This window comes from Solea solea, chromosome 1, assembly GCF_958295425.1.
Source record: "Solea solea chromosome 1, fSolSol10.1, whole genome shotgun sequence".
NCBI lineage: Eukaryota > Metazoa > Chordata > Actinopteri > Pleuronectiformes > Soleidae > Solea > Solea solea.
Window position 1 is genome coordinate 42,759,747 of NC_081134.1, and position 23,131 is coordinate 42,782,877.

At 40.9% G+C, this 23,131-nt stretch overlaps 2 protein-coding genes across 3 annotated transcripts in view; one reads left to right on the forward strand and one right to left on the reverse strand.

Moving 5' to 3' along the window:
• The window catches only part of arhgap29a (Rho GTPase activating protein 29a), a 31,610-nt gene extending 23,909 nt beyond the window's left edge, over nt 1-7,701 (reverse strand). Inside the window, exons 1-2 of the mRNA XM_058641875.1 lie at nt 7,462-7,701; nt 6,056-6,426 (exon numbers count right to left, since the gene is read on the reverse strand). Coding sequence (XP_058497858.1) covers nt 6,056-6,338 — 283 coding nt within the window. The 5' untranslated portion in view covers nt 6,339-6,426; nt 7,462-7,701. The remainder of the gene's footprint in view (nt 1-6,055; nt 6,427-7,461) is intronic.
• Nucleotides 7,702-8,790: 1,089 nt separating this feature from the next.
• prkdc (protein kinase, DNA-activated, catalytic subunit) overlaps nt 8,791-23,131 on the forward strand; it is a 31,837-nt gene continuing 17,496 nt past the window's right edge. Inside the window, exons 1-38 of one of the 2 annotated variants that reach the window (XM_058628592.1) lie at nt 8,791-9,163; nt 10,470-10,546; nt 10,633-10,737; nt 10,818-10,892; nt 11,002-11,110; nt 11,198-11,310; nt 11,503-11,602; nt 11,720-11,775; nt 12,079-12,109; nt 12,198-12,355; nt 12,463-12,609; nt 12,724-12,888; nt 12,980-13,148; nt 13,637-13,686; nt 13,794-13,916; nt 14,046-14,195; nt 14,378-14,487; nt 14,630-14,789; nt 15,227-15,313; nt 15,414-15,533; nt 15,706-15,865; nt 15,957-16,063; nt 16,973-17,060; nt 17,143-17,306; nt 17,383-17,535; nt 17,815-17,922; nt 18,613-18,839; nt 18,954-19,048; nt 19,588-19,690; nt 19,802-19,935; nt 20,076-20,306; nt 20,538-20,764; nt 20,841-21,049; nt 21,161-21,293; nt 21,741-21,899; nt 22,053-22,256; nt 22,352-22,540; nt 22,970-23,074. In XM_058628592.1, the coding sequence (XP_058484575.1) occupies nt 9,001-9,163; nt 10,470-10,546; nt 10,633-10,737; nt 10,818-10,892; nt 11,002-11,110; nt 11,198-11,310; nt 11,503-11,602; nt 11,720-11,775; nt 12,079-12,109; nt 12,198-12,355; nt 12,463-12,609; nt 12,724-12,888; nt 12,980-13,148; nt 13,637-13,686; nt 13,794-13,916; nt 14,046-14,195; nt 14,378-14,487; nt 14,630-14,789; nt 15,227-15,313; nt 15,414-15,533; nt 15,706-15,865; nt 15,957-16,063; nt 16,973-17,060; nt 17,143-17,306; nt 17,383-17,535; nt 17,815-17,922; nt 18,613-18,839; nt 18,954-19,048; nt 19,588-19,690; nt 19,802-19,935; nt 20,076-20,306; nt 20,538-20,764; nt 20,841-21,049; nt 21,161-21,293; nt 21,741-21,899; nt 22,053-22,256; nt 22,352-22,540; nt 22,970-23,074 (5,064 nt within the window). In that variant the 5' untranslated portion in view covers nt 8,791-9,000. The remainder of the gene's footprint in view (nt 9,164-10,469; nt 10,547-10,632; nt 10,738-10,817; nt 10,893-11,001; nt 11,111-11,197; nt 11,311-11,502; nt 11,603-11,719; nt 11,776-12,078; nt 12,110-12,197; nt 12,356-12,462; nt 12,610-12,723; nt 12,889-12,979; nt 13,149-13,636; nt 13,687-13,793; nt 13,917-14,045; nt 14,196-14,377; nt 14,488-14,629; nt 14,790-15,226; nt 15,314-15,413; nt 15,534-15,705; nt 15,866-15,956; nt 16,064-16,972; nt 17,061-17,142; nt 17,307-17,382; nt 17,536-17,814; nt 17,923-18,612; nt 18,840-18,953; nt 19,049-19,587; nt 19,691-19,801; nt 19,936-20,075; nt 20,307-20,537; nt 20,765-20,840; nt 21,050-21,160; nt 21,294-21,740; nt 21,900-22,052; nt 22,257-22,351; nt 22,541-22,969; nt 23,075-23,131) is intronic. The other variant, XM_058628584.1, reaches the window with a different exon arrangement.

Here is a 23,131-nt window from a genome sequence, read left to right on the forward strand (position 1 = left end):
GTTTACATCCACATCAAACAGGAGCTCTCTTTCTTTCATTGAGTACAGCAACTGAGTTCCTAAACAAAAACAATGGCTCCCATCAGCTTATTTGGCCATTAAAGGTTATGAGCTGTGCCCAGCATGGGGCTAACCCAGTCACATGCAAGCATGACCTAAGGTTGGCTCTAGCAAAAAAAAAACAAGGCCAGTTGTGCTGAATACTGCCCTTGCTACAGAGGGATTTACGACAACAGATGGTGACGATAATTAAGATGAACTGTTCAAACTGATAAACCTTCCACAAAAAGTTGCTCCTAAGAGAACAATGAGGCTTGGATATTTATTCTGTGACCATGAGACCACAAGAGAACTGTCCACATGGGTTTTTCATGGAAAGAACAGCATTGTAGACACCTAAACAGCTGCAGACAACCGAATAAGCACCTGTCACCTGCAGCATCTCAGCATTTTAGATTTGCTCTTATACAAAAAGTGCAAAAACTTGAATTAGGGTAATTGTTTTCCTGAATGACCCAGTGCTCTTTACTGTAAAGCCAACTGCTTATGTTACTCAGGGTTCTATTTTAAAGACAACATGTAACAACAAAAGCAAAGGCAATTGTCACTGCTAGCAAACATGTAGCTTTTTATTTTACTTGTTTGTATAGTACTGTTTTATTTTATTAGTTTGGGTGTGCTTTATATACTGTATCAAATCTAAAATAGCTGTATTGTTGATGAACGGTACCATGGCTATAATTTTAATCCAATGCAGGGACTGATGCCACAGCTTCAGGGGCCAGTTAAGTTCATATAGAGGATCAATTTGCAATCTATGTCGCAGTGCTAATCTGAGACAGGCAAAGGGAGGCCTTCTGATCACATAAAAAGCAGAGGTTTCTGGTTAAACCTTGCAGGTTCGTTTGGGTTTTTTTTTTCAGATAAATGCATTAAAAAACAAAGGACCTTGGTATCATTCCCTATAATTCAATACTGTATCCATTCTCCTTTCCAGTAATCCACAGAAATCTCACAACTGGGTACATTTTCAAACCCAGTCCCTTATCTGAGCCCAGCCCACAATCCTTAGTTCGTCATGTCCAGTGTGGGAATCCTGGAGCTCCGTCTTAGTGTTTAGCAGACATCAACAGGACAAAGCATAACCATAAATCGCTGCAAAGGGAGATGAGACACAGAGAGAGGGAGCTTCAACTTGAAAAGAACTTACAAATCTTCAAGTGGAGTTAGGCCATTAAACTTGGCAGGTCAGCATCGTTTTGCCACCTGTATACAGCGTGCCATCACATAGTAGTTTGCCAGAAGACTGCTTTTTAGCTGATGGTGTCTGGGACAATAAATAGTTCATGTTTTGTTTCCTCAGGCGGAGGATATAAATGGACCTGCCATATATCACAATACTGTGCAATTTAATCCTGGTGGGTAACAATCCAAAGATTAAACCCTATACCACAGCGACTAATGCTAAAACAATCTCTGTGCTGTTAAACAAGGATGACCCAAAACAATTTAGGTAATGTAATCAACCCTGTGAGACGGCTTAGATGGTATGCAGACAGTAATAAACCCAGATCTTTGGAAAATTTAATCTAGGAACTATTGACGTAACTGGAGCTTCAAGAGATGATTTTAAAGCCAGAAAAGATAGTTGGCTCGAGCTTGGGATAATCTACAGTGGCTCTTAATATGGGCAAAGCAAAGCAACCATAAAAGGAACTTTTTGGAGGCAAGAAGAAGCTTGCAGTACTTTACAGTGGATCCCAGACCCAGAGGGACAGGCTGTCTAAACACAGCACATTTACAGCTATTAAGAAAGACTGGAATGGATAGTGAAAAGGCCAAGTAAGGCTAATTTTAGGCCGCTATTTCATAGGGGGTGATTTAGAATACAAATCACCAAAATAGCATTTAGGCTTTCTCTGAGGACACGGAACGAAATCACTTTCCCACAAAGCTTTTGGAGTCAGAGGCAGACATCCAAAATGAATAGCAGATACTTATTTCAGACAAAAAAACAAGTTTAACATCAGTAAAATGACTGCACTAACAGTTTTGGTTTGCCACAAAACAGTTACTCACTGCGAGTAAGCACACCGGCTGCATTACAGTGTATCATCGTACATTACACAACACATGCGGGGCATTTTTAGCACTTGTTACTGATTAACTGAGGACATTTGTGACTCAAAGCGAAACACTCAGCTGACTTAAAAGAGGTGGGTTCTTATGAGACACATTAACACTGACAACTCATCTCTGTGACTAATGGTGATGGAGCTGTGGTATAAGCTGTGTTTTTTTTTTTATGAACAGCAGTCCTTCATATTCTTGAATTTCCTTCAGGATCAATAAAGTATCTATCTCTCTATCTATCTATATAAAGACTGGTCATAAACGTGCAGTATCTGACAGAATGGCAGTCATTCGCGTGCTATGTTGCTGTATGTCATTAAAAGGTCTGGTGAGGGAACTACAGTGGCCTTTGCATGCCAGAAACAACGTTGTTCTTTGCTTGTGTGTAGTAAGCTTCGGCGTAAAAATGCGATGAGCCACTGTAGAACCATAACGACACATGATGCAAGTCCCTTGCCTAAGTATAAATAAAAGGCTTACTCTAAGGCTGCAAAAACTTTGAAATTGTTATTTTCAAAAGATTATACACTTCTAGAAACATATGTATGGGTAACATATTAAATTTTGGCCAGTGATGTCTGCCTTAATGTTACACCTTTGACTTTTCAATGCAAAAACAAATGGATGATTGAATACATGATTGACACATAGCTGGGAATCAAATCCATAACCACAAGGAAAGGTGTAAATTTACCGTGGTGACAATACGTCAGCATCGACACACAAGAGAAAAAGTGTGCAAATTAAGCTGATGCATGAACACATGCGTAGCTTCAGGTAAACAGCAACAAGTCACTCAATTAAAAGAAACTGTCCTCCTCCATAATAAGGTCTTTCTGTGATTATAGATAGATAATAGTATACATGCAGTGTAAAAAGCTTGACTGTAACTCACTCTTGTGTTCAGCTCCACTGACTCAGTTGCTTGATGAAGCAATTTTCTCTCTAAGGCAGCTGACACACAAAATTGGCTATCATTCTGCTTGGCAAAGCCAGAGCATGAAAACACTGATGACACACCTGTTCCAGCCACACACGCAGCCTAATACACCCTCACTCGTGAAACAGACGAGAAGAAGACGCACAACAACAATCTACCGCAGGGCTTGCTGAATGAAGGCAGCCTCCACACCAGGGCCAAATGTTTGTTCCACTAATCTTATGATGGAGAGCCACAGAGGCCCCACTTACCATCAAACACAAAAGCCACAAGGACCACCTCCACAGCTCCAAACGTCCTCACTGACCCCGGTTAGGATCAAGCTCCGAGATAATAATCCCCACCAATTACATACATGCCCTTCATGAGTGGACGCTGGACAAGGTCGCGGCCTCAAAATAGAATGTCCACATCTGTCCCACTGAGGAGATGCTGAGACAGGTCCTTAATGTTGACCTGACAACAATGAAGGTGCATAAACAGTTTCTTCTCCGGCTTGAGCTGAAAAACAAGTCAGTCATGCGTCATGGACTGGGACTGAGGAGCCACCTCGTAATAATTACCATTTAAGGCATCGCTAGAAAATGTTTTACTGCTTGTTCTTTATAAATAGAACATTTTAAAAGGAATGGAGTTAAAGACCACCCTCCCTTCCCTCCTCTCCTGAGACAAATCCTGCAAACCACAACTATTCATTACTTGGGAAAGTATCATTTCAGTAAAAGCTGCCAGTTAGCAGCAGCGTGCTAGTCCTTAGATGCCTCCTTGGACAATAGGTGTCAGACTCACATCGTTGACAGTGAATACAGGCCATGTTGAGAGGGGCACAGCTGAATATTGCACCTGATTATTGGCCCTGCATGGTAAAAAAAAGTCAATAGCCAGGGTAATGAGAGGTCAGAACTATTGTGAGGGGGCAACGCAAAGACAATACAGCCATAAATTATTGGGGGATTCAAACCCCATCCAGTCACACTACAAGTCAAAGCTTCTCAACAGCCTGTAGACACACTCTGCTGTAAAGATTACATTACATGTTACCACGTCTGGTCAGCTTTCTTGTATTTAGCTATAACTATTAGATATTTCCGGGAGTTTAAAAAACACTTACAGACACTTTCCCTGCACAGTAAATGGATATGTTGTCTGAAATCAGCCATTTCCTGTATTTATCCAAAATAAAGTGTCTAAAAAGGATTCCTCTGCTTGTCTATCACATGTTTGTATCTCATTGACTGCAGTTGCATAATTGAGCATAGTGGACCTGTAAACTATGAGCAGTTACTCACAGGAGAGCGAACTGACAGTCATCCTGGTAAGGTCTATGCAAGTTACTTGGGGTTAGATGATATGGCCAAAAAACGTTATACGATAAATGTATATTGTATTAATTCAGGGTTAAATTTAAGGAAAGGTTTAATGGTATATAAGACAGCATATAGGAATTAATGACATCTATAGGTGAGACGGCAACAAAAAGAGGAATCCTTCACTTAACATCTAGTTAACGGACAAAAAAGGTAAAAAATAAAATGAAGATAATTCTCTCACAAAACTATTGTTATTGAATTATTGCCCAGCCCTGATTTTACTTGTACACACAGTATGTGCAACACTGTTTCGAAGAGCACAAATTATAAACTGGTTTTGATGATGAACAACGAGAGCAGAATGTCTCGTATGACAGCTATGCAACCTCATGACATAAAAAAACAACAACCCGGAAGTGCACTTATGCTGTCGATCCAAGAGGTCATTAAAGAGACATTATAGTTTTTAAAATTTGGTTGATCTCATACACAATCAAAAAATAATTATGTTGAAGAATTACAAAGCATAATTCTAATTTAAATTTTTTTTTTGGGGGGGGGGGTGCAGACGTTGATCTCCTGCACATGATGATACTCTGCTTTGATCTGTGGCAGGTTGACAGGACCTCTTCAGACAAAGGGGCTGGGGATTCCTGCCCCTAAGGTTTGGGTGTTATGTCACAATCTTAATGGGGGGGGGGTAATGGTGCCACCATTCCCATCACAACATGCATGTTAACCCCTGGTTTTATTTAAACCAGCTTTACCAGCTCTGGGGATTAACTAACATGGCCAATGCCACACCAATCAAGAGTAACACAAACATACAGATGAGCAGTAAGTCTTGAAACAACCTCTAAACTTGGAAACTATCACACAGTGAGGCCTAATAATTTGCAATTTGTTGTGGTTCCGTCTCAAAATGTAGCAGTCCTGAATGCTTTGACTTGACTGCATTATTATCTTTGTGTTTTAAATCCTTATGAAAAACAGAAGCCACTGAGAGTGCATTGCTTTCTACTTTACAGAAAGAGTCCAAAAACCAACCTAGAGATTGGGTGATAAGGCTGGTTGACTGGCCGTGCAGCCAAGGCCACAGTGGGACAAACAGGCAGATACTGTAGGTCTGGGACTGTGTACACTGTGGTGAAAGCAACAGTGTGTGCACAAGATTTGACTGGCAGCAACATTTAAAAAAAAAATCTCCCCAGCCATGCTTACAGTTTACAGTTACACCTTATGTTTAACTTTTTCCCTCTCAAAAGGTCAGATATGTGCATCTTGTTTATGAGACATCAAGAAAGAATGTGAATCACTGAAGGTGGCCTCCAACCACCATTCCGTGTTCATGTCATCACCGGAACAGGACACGATGGCACTGCTAATACGGGTAACTGAATGAAACACCCACATCACATCCACAGGAGTCAGCTGTTGTGGCAACAAATCATTAACAGGATCCATTCACAGACACTCAGGATAAAAAAGCCGCAGAGCTGGTGATCGACTCTTTTTTACAGTGAATAAACAACAATGGACAAGAATTGTCAATTCAAGTGTGAGACATCAGCGCCCAAAACATGCATTGTTCTGTTTTAAGACCACGCTGTTCTTCCCACTTCTTTTTATAATCCGCAGCAGAAAATGACGTTTTTACTTTACCAAGACATACCTTTGGAGTTGAAAACTTCTTTGAGTTGCAGAAGCACATCAGCAAACTTGCGCACATCACTGACAAGCTGCATGATGTAGTGTGGGTCTGAGGTGGGGCTTTCCGGGCTGTCTGTGATTGCCAAGCTGCTCTTAGAGATCCTAGCAGGGCTTGATGAGCCCAAGCTGGTGCCAGAGAGGCGGGGGATACCTATAGAGAGTTTGGTTCCTCCACCACCACCACTGCTGCTGCTGCTGCTGCCTGATCCTCCGCCACTGCTCTGGCGCATGATGGCAGCCAGCATTTTTAAATTGTCTTGTGGCCCTTAGGCCTGGTGACTGTTCAGCTCCGTTCTCAGGCCTGGTACTACACCACGACAAGGATGAAGGGCACTGTCAAAGAAAGAGAAGACCCTTAATGCTGTGGCAGTTGCATTACAGACTGATTCACATGTATGACAACAACAACAACAACAATAATACACGTTATATATACAAGTCGCTTTACATTAAAAGCATAAATAAGATAAGTCGTTTAAAATATATAGGTAAAATCAGACTAGTCTTCATTATGCTTCATGTTTAGGTTCCTCACAGTGTTGTTCCTCCTAGATCCATTGTCAAAATGAAATATCACAGCATTTCACATATTTATCTTTAAATAGAAAATTTAAAATAAAACTGTGTTTTGTGAGATAATTTAATCAAGGTTCAGAATGTATGCATGGCTTATCTCGAACCACAACACATCCATCTTTATTGACGTTCCTGCTGCAACACATTTGTGTCATTATAAATGATTTAATATTCGGAAATGACACTCAATTATTTAGATTATAATTATCACAACATAAATTGTCTAGATGTGTGGCCTGGAAGAAGGAAATCAGATCGTTGATTTATGTGTTAAACCACATCTCCCCCCACTACAGGTCCCTGCAGAGCAATACAACACCTACTAAAAGCATATATGACTATATATAAGATTTCATCTTATTGCTGAATATAATGAGATTAGTTTAATCCACTTCAATCCTTCGGAGGATAAAGAGTCGACTAAATCGTTCGGCATCTTTCAAGTAGAGCAAGCAACACCCCTGAAATTAAAATCTCTGCTTACTAGTCACGATAGTCGTTAGCCGCCGAAAAGTTCGAAAATAAATTTCGTGAACAAAAACAGAACCAATGCCGATTTGATGTGATCTAATTGAACTAAAGATTGTAGAGAAAAACGGCATTTTCCTACAAAAGAACAAAGCAGACGCGTGGTGCGAAGTTTAAAGTAAGCGAAATTCTTGGGAAGATAGGTCTCTGTAAATGTTAGGGTAAAGTTAGGCTGTATTTTTATTTTTTTTATAAAGAAGCAGTTTGCCTGCGGATAATGTTTCCCAAAAGAAGTGAAGATTTATCAGACGGATAAACACGCACCTGCCGCTGGTTCCCGAAGCATCGCAGCCGAAGAAGAAAAACTCCAAACGCAGGAAAAGTGTGCGAAAAATGAATCCTTTTGAATCAGAGTTGTCGGTCCTCTCCTCCACAGCTGATGTCCGCCCCGCTCTCTCACTCACTCATTGACTCACTCATTCACACAGCTCCCCTCTCCATGTGCTGTTTGTGTGTGTGTGTGTGTTTCATAGACTGTGGTCTGTCTCTATCTCGGTGCGTGCTCGTGTGTGTCGCGTTCCCACGTTACAACAGGTGTCTGGAGTTTTACAATTCCAAGCTTTCCATAATGACCAACAAACAACATCCTGTAATTCCTGTCAAAATAAAGTTCAAGTGTCTACGTATGTAATTGCTGCATTTGTAATGTGTGTTCGTTTTTCTTTATTAATGAAACACATAAACGTAACATAAGGAGTTATAAATGTTTGCCTTGCGTCAAAACAGACACAAAATAAGCAGAACTTTGAAAATGTATTGTTCAATCAGCAGCACTAAAAGTTAACACTGATACAATTATAAACAGTGTAAATGAAGGTAGCTGTGATACATGCAAAATAAAAATAAAACGTGATTTTTGATGTAATGGTAGCAGGTGTTCTGAACCGCTCTTATTCTTGTAAAAAAATGAAAATAATCCTTTTAAGCTTGTATTATTTATTCATTTATTTATTTTTTTTTCGAGGTTGACTGCGCACGTAGCTACGTGTAACAAAGTCGAGTGTAACGTTACGTTGACAGTGGGAACGCTGATATGCTGCGACCCAGTGGTCATTTTGTGTACTACAACCTTGTTTTATTTTGATGTAATGGTAGTGAGTGTTCTGAAAGCGCCCAACCGCTGTTATTCTTGTAAAAAAATGAAAATAATCCTTTGAAGCTTGTATTATTTATTCAATTATTTATTTATTTATTTAAATTTCGAGGTTGACTGTGCACGTACGTGTAACAAAGTCGAGTGTAACGTTATGTTGACGGTACCTTGACAGTGGGAACGACGATATGCTGCGACCCAGTGGTCATTTTGTGTTACTACAACCTTGTTTTATTTACAAGGTTTGACCGGAAGTACTTCTATGCTTTTGTGTTGTGAGGGTGCCAGTGGGGTACATACATTTCTAGGCAAAGACCACTAGATGTCAATACTCACAATGCCGTCGACCACAGATATTGATACATTATATGAAAGATAAAATAAATTAATGTTATTTAATTTAAAAAGAAAAAGTAGTAAAACAATACAGAAACAATAATAAACTAGCATTATAGCATAACATATTAGCAACGTAAAACTTCCGGCGAATGCATTTGTTGACAGGAAGTGGATTCTGTAATTTCACGAGGTTTATTTTGAAGGAGAAGAAGGAGCTTTTAATTTGAAGCTCTTGGTTGTATTTTCCGGTATCCTCCTGATCCTGTTGTGTAGTTCCTGATGTGATTCTGAATGACAGTGCGTAGGCTCCCCTCTGTTTCACGGAGCACAGTGGGTGTCCATTCTCTCGGGGAGGTGAAGTCGGTGTCGTGATGTCTTCCCACAGCGGAGCAAGTGGAGGGATTCACGGTCTCCTCCTCAAACTTCACGAGTCTCTCTCAGACGAAGACAGCCGATCCGCGGCTTTGACATGTCAAGATATAGTGGGTGACTTGGGGCACGAGTGCATGTTAACATCCACCGAAAATGAGCTGGGTAAGACTCAGAAGTCCAATCGCACTGTCCTCAATGAGTTCACAGAGACGGGTTTGAATTAGCACCAAACTCCGTTCACGGTCTGACAGCTTTAAGGTTGAACTGCGCCTTTGTTGTTGATGAGCGGCAAATTCATAACAGGATATGGCGGTTAAATCACCTTTAGAAGCTCCTCGTCAGCTCGGCTTATAATAAACATTTCAAAAATGTTCACAACTTCTTTAAAATACAATTTATTTTGGTTGAATGCATCTTCCGCCAAAACTCAGTGGTGGGCGGTAACTCATGTACACGTGAGTCTGAAGATCAAATCACAGCTCGCAGTAGCATTAGACGTAGAGTCTTTTGTTATGGCTTCCCTGGAGTTGTGCAGTGAGTGTACTAACTGTGCACACTTGTGGTACATAAAAAGTTGTACAGTCTGCACAAGGATAATCAAAGATTGCCTCCATGGTGCCCTTTTCAGTCAGTTTTTCAAATGTGCACCTGAAAGCATCAGATTGCAGTAAGAATGTGTATTGGCAACAATATGGCGATATATATGATACATATACAAGAGTGATGATACGACACATTGCAATATATCCAGATATTTAAAGCAATGTCATTTTTCCCTCAAAGAAAATCAAACTTTAATTGATAAAATAACAATGTTGAAGCATAAACAGTAGCCAGTTTTCTCTGTCTAGTGAGAAAAGTGGAAGGAGGGAAGGGAGCCAAATAGCCGAAAACCTATTTCCAACAAGCGATCGGGAGCTGAACTCCCATTTTGAAGCCTTGAGATTAGCAACTTGGCCACTGCCATGTTGTAAATGGAAGTTCACAGGTGTCACCAGCATTCAGGCTTTTATTGGATGATACCAGCTGTCAATCACACAGATGTCCATTCAAATTTGCCATCATCAATTTTCCTCCCAAATGGGAATGTATGTTATGTTCCCACAAAATCTATATGTTCTATCGAAGAAGACCTGAAATTAGCAGTTGAGACCATAAATTCCTCGGGAAAATGCTTACATACTTTGTAAATCAAGTGGGATGTACGTTATTTTTCCCATAGACTTCCACTCAAAAAGGAGTTCTCCTTGCAACCAGTAGAGTTGGCCCCTGGCGGCTCTTGAGTATATAGTCTCTTCCAGGTTGGCTTCAGTGAAAAAACTGAAAAACGACATCTGTTTTTTCAATGTATGGTTTACAGCTTAAATACTAAATAAACCTTTTCTGGTAATCAACTATGCATTGTCGTCACATAAAAGATTATGAAAAAAAGCAAGTCATAACGTGTCCATATGATTCCTCCCTGCAGTTTTACAGACATCCTTGTTGTTCTCCAAGGACGACGGTCTGCTCAGCTTCCTTAGGAAGTCCATGCAGTCAGATGAGGTGGGTGTCAAGGAGCCATTCTCATGAAAGATCAACACTGTGATTTTAAAAATCTGATGTCTTTGACACAGACCTGTGTTTCACAGCTCAGGGACACTCGAGTCAAGATCCTGCTATTTTTGGGAACATTCTTGGACAACGTTTCGTTCAGAGTCAAAGGTTGGGAGAAGACATACGCCATCGACCTGAAAGTGAGTAATGTACAGACTGTGCACATGCACACACACAGTTTCATACATATGATATTTTCCTTTTTCTATTTTCAATACAGGACACATGCATGGTTGTGTATATTAAGGACAAATTGGCTAAATGTAGGACTCCAGTGCTTGAGCTTCTCATTAAGGTTGGTTTTTCTTGCCATGTTGTGCGTTTCCTTGCTCCAGACGTGAAGGAGATTCCTCCTATGATAACTGACTAGAGAATATTTTCATTTTGTTAAATCCTTCTCATAGGTTCTCCAAAAAACAAAGACCTCGAGTGTGGCTGCAGATTTTAGAATCGGTGATATGTTCACCAGATTCTACAGCGAGCTTTGTCAGAAGAGCAAACTACCAGACTCAGGTAAGCGGGAAAGGAAAAAAAAAAACTCTCTTTCAGTTACTGAAACACTAATCTCTTTTTCTTTTTTTTTCTGTTTTTTTGGAATAGTTCTTGGCAAAATTTACGAGTTGCTGGGAGTTCTTGCAGAGGTTCATCCTAGTGAGATGGCCAACAACTCTGACAAACTCTACAAAGCTTATCTAGGGGAGCTGAAGGACCAGGTTTGCTGCTCAGATGATTAATCAGTCAATCATAGATCAAATGAAGACCACATTTTTATTTTATGGCTGATACCAACAACTTTCCAGTCCAAGTATTTTGACCAGGGCAAGCAGTTCAAATGCTGCAGCTGTTGACATGATGAAAGTGCATCCACTTATCTAAACTGATGGTGATTGTGTTTTTTTTTTCAGATGATGTCTTCAACAAAGGAACCAAAACTTGTTGTTGTTGCTGGATGTTTGACAGGAATCAGTGCTCTAATGGTCAACTTCACTAAAACCATGGAAGAAGGTTTGTGTGTGTGTGTTTTCGTATATTTATTTTCCATTGAGGTCATGTACAACACAAGGCTTCCCACTTGTGTGTCTATGATCAGTTGGTCACCCATTGTCTGTCACTGTCTTGCAGATCCAGCAACATGTCAAGAGATTTTTCAGTTTGCTCTGAAGGCGATCAGTCCCCAGGTAAATGTCACCCTGTCCAACACAGAGCTTGTCGTGGCTCTTGTTTGTAAAGTGATGAAACACTGGACATCTGGACTTTAGCTGAAATAGTGCGATTAAAACTATACAGCGATACATGGTGTCAGAATATCAGAATAATAATAATCCCTGCAGGGAAATTGGGTGTTGCATATGCTCCTTCAGAATTAAAATAATACTAAGAATAGGAAAACACAATATTAGCAGCAGATAAATATAAAATAGACCTTAACATGAAATGTATACGAATGTAATGTGTTTGCCTGTTGTTTTTTTCCCATATAGATGACAATGACTCGCTATGCCGTCACATTTGGTAAGACCTGCCTTCTCCACAGCAACATGATGAAGCCAGATCTCCTTGTACTAAACTAAAAACATCTGTGACTCTGTGTTTTACACAGCTGGACTGAGGTTATTAGGCAGACATGCGTCCCAGTTCAGCAGCTGCCTGATGGATCACTACAAGACTCTGTTTGACATCATGTCCAAGCTCTGCGGACACATCAACGCTGAGATGAAGAAGACGAGTTACTATGCACTTGAGGCCTTCCTCAAACAGGTAAACACTTCAAGGCTTCTTATACACGCAGTAACGACGTAACAAAGTCTCCTGAAAAGTCTCCTCTCATCCTGAAATCCAACAACGCTGCTCTGATCATTTTCCAGGTTGCAATGCTGGTGGCTGACAACACGGAGGAGCATAAAAGTAAGCTGAAGTTCTTCATGCAGAAGTTCTGCGGGATCATAAAGACCATGGAGTCCACACAAAAAGAGCTTTCCATCGCCATTCGTGGATACGGATTCTTTGCAGCTGTACGTGTGCCGCTTTGTTTGCTCTTAGCATTATTGTGTATTTGTCTCGAGCCAGTAGCCAAAGCCTAAGTTGAATCTTATAACATATATAACATATAACATTTTCCTTTGAAGCCATGCAAGAAAGTTTGCCCACAAGACGTGGACCTGATGTACACAGAGCTGATTCAGCGCTGTAAGCAGATGTACCTGACGGAGTCTGAAGGGGAGGATGACAGCTTCTACCAGCTGCCCAGCTTCTTGGACTCCATAGCCAGTGTCCTGATTCACCTGGACAAGGTGACAAATACACACTTACATCCCACACGGCCAACTGCCTACTAATTATATGTGTCATGTTTGAATTCCTGCTTTGCGTCCATGCCCTCAGGTCCCAGAAGTGTACACGCCTCTGCTCGAGCGTCTCCTTGTGGTGCAGATTGACACTTTTCCTCAGTACAGCGAGAGAATGCAGAAAGCTTGTTGCAGGTCCATCCTGAAGGTGCTGGTGGCCATAGCCTCAAAAGGACCTGTGCTGTGGAGTTTTATTGGCTCAGTGGGTACGTTGATCATGAACGCAGTGCGTCTGAACCCAATGGCCAAAGTGAAAATGATGTGTAGAGGCTGCTACTGTTTTTAGCTGTACCTGCTGAGATTGAGTGTCAAGGGAGAATTGTTTTATGAAGACCTATAGCATCACATGTAAGGTGTGAAATCTAGTCTGCTAGCTGTTGAAGGTACAGAATTCAGAGAAGAGAGTATGCGGTGCAAATTTGTGTTTACTATACGCACGTATGTACTCGATACTTGAATGTAGGTCTTGGTTATATGGTCACAATTATTATAATTATCAGTTACCCCTGATTGAAAGTGGAAGACATAAGTGGATTGTGGTTTGATTGTGATCTTCCTCAGAACCACAACCTACTTATTTCTTCCACTTCCACATCATTGAGAAGTGTTTAAATCAGTTATATCGCAAAGTTTGTTTCTGCAGTGTGAATTTTATTTATTTATTTATTTCATTTATGGTGAACGTCTTTTTCAGTGCACCAGGGCTTGATCCGAGTGTGTTCGAAACCCATCATGCTCCCTGAGGTCAGATGCAAATTCTCATATGTTGCTTTCAAAAAAGTGATGCCTATTTATAACAGTGACTCATAGAAAACTGATGTGTGATTTAACGATCTGAATTTTTGTCCTAGAACAATGAAGATGGAAAAGATAACTCTCAGTCTTCCCAAGTTCGTACTGGAAAGTGGAAAGTTCCATCGAGTGAAAACTACCTCGGCCTGTTCAAAGAACTTTTAGACTGTGACCATTTAAAGGTACATGTTTGACATAGTCTGTTGTATGGTGTATTTTGTGTGTTTTATAGTATGTCGATATTTTTTCCTGATGTATAACCTACTAGAAAACTATTGGATTAATGTGGCTGTGTCCTGTGTCCTGTGTAGGATTCAGGGTTCTTGGATGGAGCTTTTCAAAGTCAGAACTCTGCTCTCGTGTCACTGAGCCGCCTCCTCTATGATGAGTTGGTGAAATCGATTCTCAGAATTGTGGAGAAGTTGGACTTGTCTGTGCAGAAAGTGGCCACAGGCGAGGAGGTGAGGTTTCCACGGGTCCCACTTTTTTTTGACATTGCATAAGACACCCTCTATACCATCTGTCTGTCTTGTGTGTCAGATCTTTTCATACCGTTTATGTCAGCTTATGTCAGTGGTGAGTTGTAACATTCTATTAGATGGCACCTCAAGGTCCTTCCTGTGATTGTCTCCTTGTCTCTCAGGCTCCAGACGACACCGCCCACGCCCTGCCCTCTTCTGACCCCACGGCTCATCTGCTGCCCAATCGGGTCAAAGACTTCACGGCCTTCATCAACCTGGTTGAATTCTGCAGGTGATACAGACACAACACACACACACTCCCTGCAGCTGCATGTGACTCACATCTGTGGCTCTTTTGATCCTGTTAGTGAAGAGCTGGTTGGTTTGACAGGATGACAGTAAAATTCATGTTGTTTGTTTTTATTCCCCTGCAGTGAGCTGTTGCGAACTAAACATGTGGAGTATTTTGAGTCCTGGATGTATCCCCTAAGCCATGAACTCATCCTCCACTCCATACGCAACCCACTTGTCAGTGGCTTTTACAAGCTGCTCTCTGTCACCATGAAAATTGCCAAGAGAATCAAGTACTACCAGGTAACATGGCTAGTGATGCAAAGCTTTTTCTATTGCCGTGTTTCCGTCATGGTGTGGTTCGGTTTGGTACAGTAGGGTACAGTTTGGAATGGTAAAGCCCTGGGTCAGGCTTGTGTGTACTTGGTAGGCGGGGTGTGTGCTTGATGGCTGCATAGCCGGTCTAGCTCCAGTATGACTTTGTACATTTTACAAATCATCTTGACAGGTCACAGTTTTCTTCAGTTTAATATCCCAGCACTTCTTTGAAAGTAGATATTTGTAAGTGTTTGACTGTGTTTCCACAATCCAACATGGTTTGTAGTGAATTTAGAGCAAATCAAAGCCAGTGAGAATCATTGAAAAACAGTATTCAAGTATTGAACAAAGAAGTCGTGCAGTGCCCTCCTCACTTTGATAACATAACGTAATAAAAACAAAACCAATCTGCTTTAAAACAGGGAGTTGGCCTAAGAAGCTCGACATGCCCTCAGAGTGACTCGGTGAAAAGTGCTTGTTTTGCACTCCTCTCAAAGTTTGGAAAAGAGGTAGGAAGACTCTCTCTTGCATTTCATGTGACTATAATAACAGAGACATTGTGGAGCTCTATGTGCAGAATAAAGTGAGTGACGTATGGTTTCCCACTAGGTGTGTGTGAGAATGAAGCAGTACAAAGACGAGCTGCTGTCGTCCTGCTTGACATTCGTCCTCTCTCTGCACCACAACATTGTGGCTGTGGACATCAAGGCCTACTGTCCTGCTCTGGAGGTGCAATTCTTCTCTTTGTTTCAAACGAGCTAAAGATGGTTGGATGGAGGACGGTCAATAAATACATACATATGTAGTTCAAACAAATAACGACATCCGCCACTCAGAGTATCATAACAATAAAAGAGTATAATTGTGTTTGTCTGTGTGTATGTGTGAATGTTGCATTCAGGCGGCTCTGAAACTGGGTCTGAGTCATGCTCCTTTGGCCAACGCAGCCTTAGATGCTCTTGAGGACTGGTCCTCCCACCTTCCTCTGGAAACTCTGCAGTCCTGCTACACCAACATCCTCCCTCTTCTGGACGGATACCTGAAAACCACCTCCGGCAACAGTAAGCCAGTCCAACATCACTGTGACGGTCGAGCACTAGTTGTTGTTTTTTGAGGTGATGGATGAGGTAATTCTCATGTTGTTGACTTTAGACAAAGATGATGGCAGCTGGGAAGTGATGTCTTCGTCTTCAAGAAGCGACAGAGGATACGGCAAAGTGATGACGAGGCTTCTGAAGCAATCCAAACAGTTCACTATGGTAATTGATGCGCAAACTTGGATAAAATGTTTGAGTATTGTGGGAGTAATTTCTCATTTAACGTTTACTTGCTTGCTTTTGCATAGATTAGTCCTTTTTTTTAGACCGCAAAGATACAAGTATTTGATCAAATAAACGTTTTGGGTTTTTTTGCCTAAAGAGCAAAATCTCTCTTTAACCGTAAGCAGATTTAGAAGAAATATAGAAAGAAGTGTGTGGAAGAGACACAGAGCCAAAAGTTTAAGTTTCAAAATGAACACTCAGAAATTTGGCAGCTTGATATTTTTTGGTACTACTTTTCACTTGTATTTTTACATTAAGTATTTCCAGGTTTACTGTGTCGTCACTGTTTCCTTAAGTGAGACTATAATGTAACAAGCTATTTTAAGAATCCATTGGTTGCAGTTGCTACCCTGAGAATGTACTGTATTACTGTATTATATAGTCCATAAAATTGAGTAGTGACTCCTGATAAAGCAAGAAACATGCTTTCTGTTGAGTGCTGGGATTTACAGATTCCTGCAGTAGTCATTTAATTTCTGCTTGGCGATATGGCTTATAAATAATATCTCAGTATCTTGAGGCTATATCCTGATATAAGAGATATATCGCGATATAAAGCTGCACACAGGTTATTTCTCTGGGCTCAAGAAAAGTTTTCTTTTGAGATGTTTGTGCTTCCCTTTCATTTCAGATAATACCTTGCGTTTTTTTTACACAAATAATTAGAAAGAAGTGTTATTAAGTGACTTTTTCATACATATAATTTTGTCGAGTCTATGTATTTTTTAATCAATAGATCTCATATTCTATTTCTGATGTTTAATGTTAAGTGTATATTAAGTTATATATTGTTTGTTATTATATATGTGTGTATATAGTTCACCTGTTCCTTTTATGTGACTGCAGGAAGATGCTCCTCTTGTCGCGGTGAGGCTCCGTGTGGTGAAACTGCTCGGTCACCTGGGAGGAAAGCTGAACAGGAACCTCGTAAATGGTGAGGACTCCCAAAGTTTTTTTTTGTTTGGTCCATTACGAGAGCATCGTAAGACGTTGGCTGCTTGTTGTTGTACCCACAGTGGTCTCCTCTGAGGAAACGATGAAGAAATTTGTTGCCTGGGACACAGAGAAGAGGCTGAGTTTTGCCGTGCCCTTCGCCGACATGAAGCCAGTCATCTACCTCGACCCATTTCTGCCCCGCATCAGCGAACTGGCTCTGTCCACAAGTGACAGACAAACCAAAGTATGTCGTTTAACATCACAGATTCAGCTGCCTGCGAGCGAATGTTAAAACCTGATGGCTCTTAACTTTTATGCAGGTGGCAGCGTGTGAGCTGCTCCACAGCTTAGTGGTCTACATGGTTGGGAAAAGTGCTCAGATGGTGGAAGGGAAGAGTAGTTTGCCACCTATGTACAAACTGCACAAGAGGTTATTTCCGGTTCTACTGCGTCTGGCCTGTGATGTTGATCAGGTATGTGTCCTTTATCCTCTTTTAAATTGCCTTTACAACATATTTATAAGTGTGTTTTGATGTTCTAATTCTAATCTAATTCTTAAATATTTCTTGAATTGAATTTAAGGTTTCTCTTGTGAAAATGTTGAAATTGTATTCATGGACAAAGCTGCTGCTGCTTGTATAAACATTTGAAATTTACCTCAGTTATTGCATCTTGTGCCAACCACGTTAGTTTCACACGAGCAAATGAGTGAATACACGGACAATGGATCTGAGTTTTATTTTTTTGTCCAGGTAACCAGGCAGCTCTTTGAACCACTGGTCATGCAGCTGATTCACTGGTTCACCAACAACAAGAAATTTGAAAGCCAGGACACGGTAGCTGTTCTGGAGGCCATACTGGTAAGGCTGGCGTCAGTTTATACATCTAGTATTCATTTACAAGCATGAATTAAAGGTGTATAATTTCTTTATTATAATGACCAGAAATAGTTGGACCTGTGTTGTATAAGTTGTTGATTTGTATACATTTGTTGTCCTAAATGTTTTGCAATTTTAATCAAGACGACAGTTTCATCCCTTTTTAGTCAGCCACGTGATTGTCTGACAGAAGACTTTTTTTTTATCCATTTATCCAAAGAATAGTCATCATATGTCTGCACCTTTTATTATCAGAACAAGTGGAGAAAACATTAGCAAAAGCTTGGCTTGTTGCCCTTCTAAAACACCCTTTACCTGCTGCACAGCATACAAGAAAAACCTCTTATAGTTAATCACTGCCGGATTATTAAAGAATTAGAATTAGTGATAGTGAACTTGCCTGCGCCCATTGAACAATGGGGATGTGGTGCCTAGCTGAGGGGCACCCCAGGCCTTGATGTCTGGATTTGAGGGTTACAAGCCCACTTCCTTTCCTGGATTTAAACCAGATCTGCATTCAAATGCTTACCCCCTTACAGAGAAGATGATTGCACAACACCCATGTTCCATCCGTGTGAAAATTGAATTCATCCACTTTGTCAACTGCAATTCACACACTTTTTCACCATCTAAAATATACACACGGTTCTCTGCCTCACTGTTTTTGTGCAGGACGGCGTGGTTGACCCCATGGACAGCACCCTGCGAGACTTCTGTGGCCGCTGCATTGAAGAGTTTGTCAAATGGTCAATCAAACAAACCACCCCCAAGCAGCAGGAGAAGAGCCCCACTAATATGAAGTCGTTGTTTAAGCGGATCTACAGCTTGGCACTGCACCCGAATGGCTTCAAAAGACTTGGCGCTGCGTTAGCTTTCAACAGTATCTACAGACATTTCAGGTAAGATTCCTGTATGATCACAGACACACACAGATGGGTCTATTAAAAAAAATGACCTTATTGACCGATGTGCATCATGATATTTGCTCATTGCTGATGTGTTTGTCTCTGTAGGGAAGAGAATTCCTTGGTGGAGCAGTTTGTCTTTGAAGTCCTTGTAGTATTTGTCGAAAGTCTGGCCCTTGCTCACTCAGACGAGCGTTCAATGGGTAATCATTCTTCCACTTCGGCTTTACAGAGAGAACATTCTACTGGCCAACATATCAGTGTGTTAAATAAATGGATTGTGAGGGACATGTGTAGATGGTTTCTATCATCAGTCTAAGCTTCAAAGGTGATGCCTCTGTATATTAGTGCTGCAACTTATGAATATTTCTTATAATCAATGAATCTGTGGATTATTTTCTTGATTAACTGAGTAAATGTTGAAAAAGTTTTGATCATTGCTTCCCAAACTTTGAAATTATGATATCTGCAAATGTCTAATGTTGTCTACAAAACAACATGAATCAGTTTTAAGATAAGATAAACTTTATTTAGGGGAAATTCACGTAAAAAAAAATTAAGACAGACGTGCTTGGCATAGACATGTGTACCCTGTAATTGTAATTCAGATGTCTTCTATTGTTTTCATAAATTAATTCTAAAGAGCCTGCTTTGCACATCAAAGTAAAATGTGCAGTGATTGAAGCTGACTCTCATTATTTTGTGAGTGTTGAAGTGTCCCCTCCCACTCCCCTGCCCTCAGGTTCACTGCAGCAGTGTAGAAGTGCCATCGACCATCTGAAAAGAATCATCAAATACAAGGCTCCCAGTCTCAGTCAGCACAATGTCAAGAGACGTGTTCCAAGGTCAGTCGTTTGTGTTCATGTGAATCAGTCTCATAAAGACATAAATTATATGATAAAGCAGCGTTAGTTTTCATAGAGAAGCGTATCGATGATGATGTTTGTGTCTGTCAGGGGCTTCCCTCCTGATGAAAAGCTCCTCCTCTCTGATGTGGTTTTATGGCTGCTGGAACAATGTGGCCGCCCTCAGACTGAGTGTCGCCACAAATGCATGGAGCTCTTCTATGAGTTTGTTCCTCTGCTTCCAGGTGAGCACCTTCTACCCGCTGCACCTTGTCCTTGATGAAGAGAAAGAAATAGATCATAATTAAGTTTTTTTTACAGTTGTCATAAATGCCGTGGTGATTACTTTGAATGAATTTGTTCCCGTTTGTGTGACTGAACATAGAAAAGCCATCTCCATCTCAGTGGCTGGACGCTATGCTGAAAGATAACGGTGTAAGCTTCCTGATCTCGCGGTTTGAGGGTGGAGGGCTCCTCGCTCAGCCCACTCTCAGGGACCTGACCGGTCCTTTCAGTGTCCGAGCCACGCTGCAGTGGATGGATCTGCTGCTGGCTGCTCTGGACTGCTACAACACCTTCATCAGCTTACACATCATCAAGCCTCAGCACATGCTAAGTAAGTCCCAGGACTGTCACAAATATCATAAAATGACTATATCCCACATATGCAGACCAGGAAATATTATCTTTAATATCAGTATTGATTTTTTTTTTCTTGCTTTCCTCTTACTTCTGGATTTCAAAACTCAAAACTCTTATTCCCAGAATCAAAACCATGACAGTTCTTTTGATAAAAAAAATTGCCGTAGCGTTACTCTGATAATTGTTTTTCCCCCACTTTTCCCAGGCTCGAAAGACAAGTCAAGCTTTCTGAAATCCACACATTTCTTTTTGACCGAGCTTGCGACCCATGACCTGGCGGCCGCCGAGAGCTGTTTCCCTCTCAGGGAGCGGAGTTCTCACTTCAGCCCGAGAGAGGTGGACCAGTACAACTACAGCAAGTGCACCATCACTGTTCGCTTGCTGGAATTTGCCACAATGATCCTTGTCAAGGGAGACCCGGAGTTTATTAAGGTAAAACTGAATTTCAGACTCAGTCAGGCACAAAAAAAAAGGTTATTTGCTCATTAGTTCTTAATTTCATTTACAGCTTTTGGAACAAGATGTGTTTTGCGCAGTTTTCTTCGATTTGACTGCACTGGTGGTGTGTGAACCATCCACTGTTGGTTTTAACATGGCCGATGTGGAGGTAATGAAGAACCTACCAGAAGTGTGTGTTCCTCTACTGAAGGCCTTGCTGAACTCAACATACCGCACTCGTCTTGAAAGCAGCCTGCGAACAAAGATCACACGGACAAGGTGTAGTCATCGTTAATGAGTGCTTTTATTTATTTTTGTCTGCTGAGGCATTACGTTTAATTGCAGTCTTCTTAACACCCCACTCACTGTTTCCTTTTTTTGTCTCCATAGTGTAGAGGAGTTGTGTGCTGTAGACTTCTACAGTTTAGGCACCGTGAGCCACCATGAGCAGATGGAAATGCTTCTGTCCTCATGTAAACAGATCAACAAAGCTGACTTCCTCAGCTCCATCCTGCACAGCCAGGTATTTTTTTTTAACATTAACCCAAAACAGGTTGAATATTTTAGTCACACAATCACCAAGCACTCGAAGAAAAGGGAACATAAGTAAAATGCATAAAGCAGTGTTTCTCAAACGCTTATTTGGGAGCCCATTTTTTTAAAAATGATAAACTAATCATGAACCAATTCGCTATGTACATTGTGCCAAGAGCAACATGTAACAATTTTTATTATACAGACATTTCCAAGAGATATGTTAGAAAAAGTAATCACAGTGTAATTTTGTACATGCTGTTTAAAGTATACATATAAATCTTTAATTAATGATTTGGGGAAGAAAATCACCTGATCTCTGGCCACTGAGAGTCCCTACACAGTCTCTGGTGAATGACTGGTTTAAATTCTGGTGCCATATGTTGGTGCTTGTTCTCCTGTCACGCATTTCTTTGTTTTTACGTCATTCTAAAAGGATCCAGCATATGTCAAATCCCTCGGGTCCAGACTTCTAATGACGGTGTATAAAGGCATAGCACCTGGCGAGGACAGGAAGGCTCTTCCATCACTGGACGTAAACACCAGGAGGGTTGCAGATGGCCTGCTTCAGCTTGCTTTTTCTCTCAGTCAGCAGGTCAGTGAGAGTGTTGCTGAACTAACTTTACCAGAAAGCTGCAGTAGGATGCAAATACATATGAGAAGGAGAGTAGTGGATTAACTCCAGGGGAGTTCCGTTTTGTGTTTTAATCTTTGCTGCCCGCTCTCGCACATTACTTGTTCTATGCAGAGTGAGCAGCTGGTGGACTTGCTGTTGAACACCATCACACTATCTGTGCCAATATCTGGAAGTCACACCAAAAATGTCCTGAACTTCTCCCACGGCGAGTACTTCTACAGCCTCTTCAACATGACCGTCAACACCGAGCTGCTCCGAAGTCTTGACACCGCAGTTCCACGCCTCATGACCGCTTCCTCCCAAAATCCTGCTATGGTAGCTCTTACTTGTTAGAATGTTTTTATTAGCTTTCAACAATGTTGCTTGAAAAGGATCATGTTTTCTTTTTCTGTGTTGAATGTTTTCATCAGGTGAGTGTGTTGCTGAATGGCATGCTGGACCACAGCTTTAGAGAGCGCTCGGTGAGGAAGACCCAGGGAAAACAGCTGGTTGAAGAGGTGCTAAGAAGGTGGAGCAGTCTGCAGTCATGGTGGGAAGGAGACTCTTCCACCCCAGAGAGCAAAACTGCTACTCTCTTACTGCTCTCCAAGCTCCTGCAGGTATAATGAAGCTGGAGTGTACCAGAATGACCTTCAACAACCTTAAGTTGTAATCACAATGCAAGTTTTTAACAGGGCTGAACAAATAACTTGGGTTTATTTTGTGATTTTTCTGACTTGCATTATATTGCAAATGGATTTTGAGTTGTAATATAATTTTTCAGAATAACATTTACTTAGTTATAGTATTAAAATAAGATGGATATACTTTAATGAGAGGATGAGAACTTTTATTCATTCATTTTTTACCACTTTATCCTTCTGCCAGGCCAGTCTTTGATTTTGCAACACTCCACCATGAGAAAATATATGAATTGTGAACATTTATTTTGTCTCTAACATTGTTTTTAAACTAATTATCTATCTATCCCTTGCCTACATACTGTTTTCAGAATTTTCTGTGACAGTGAATTACTTCTCTGTCATCAGATCGATTCTTCTGTTTGTTCCAATGTCAACCACGAAGCATTCAGACAGGTGTTTTCCACTTTCACTGTGCTGCTGATGGACATGAATCTGCCACTGAATCTCAAGGTAAGAATACAATAGAGTACAAGATTACTCCAATTAACTTTACCATTTTTATGTGTT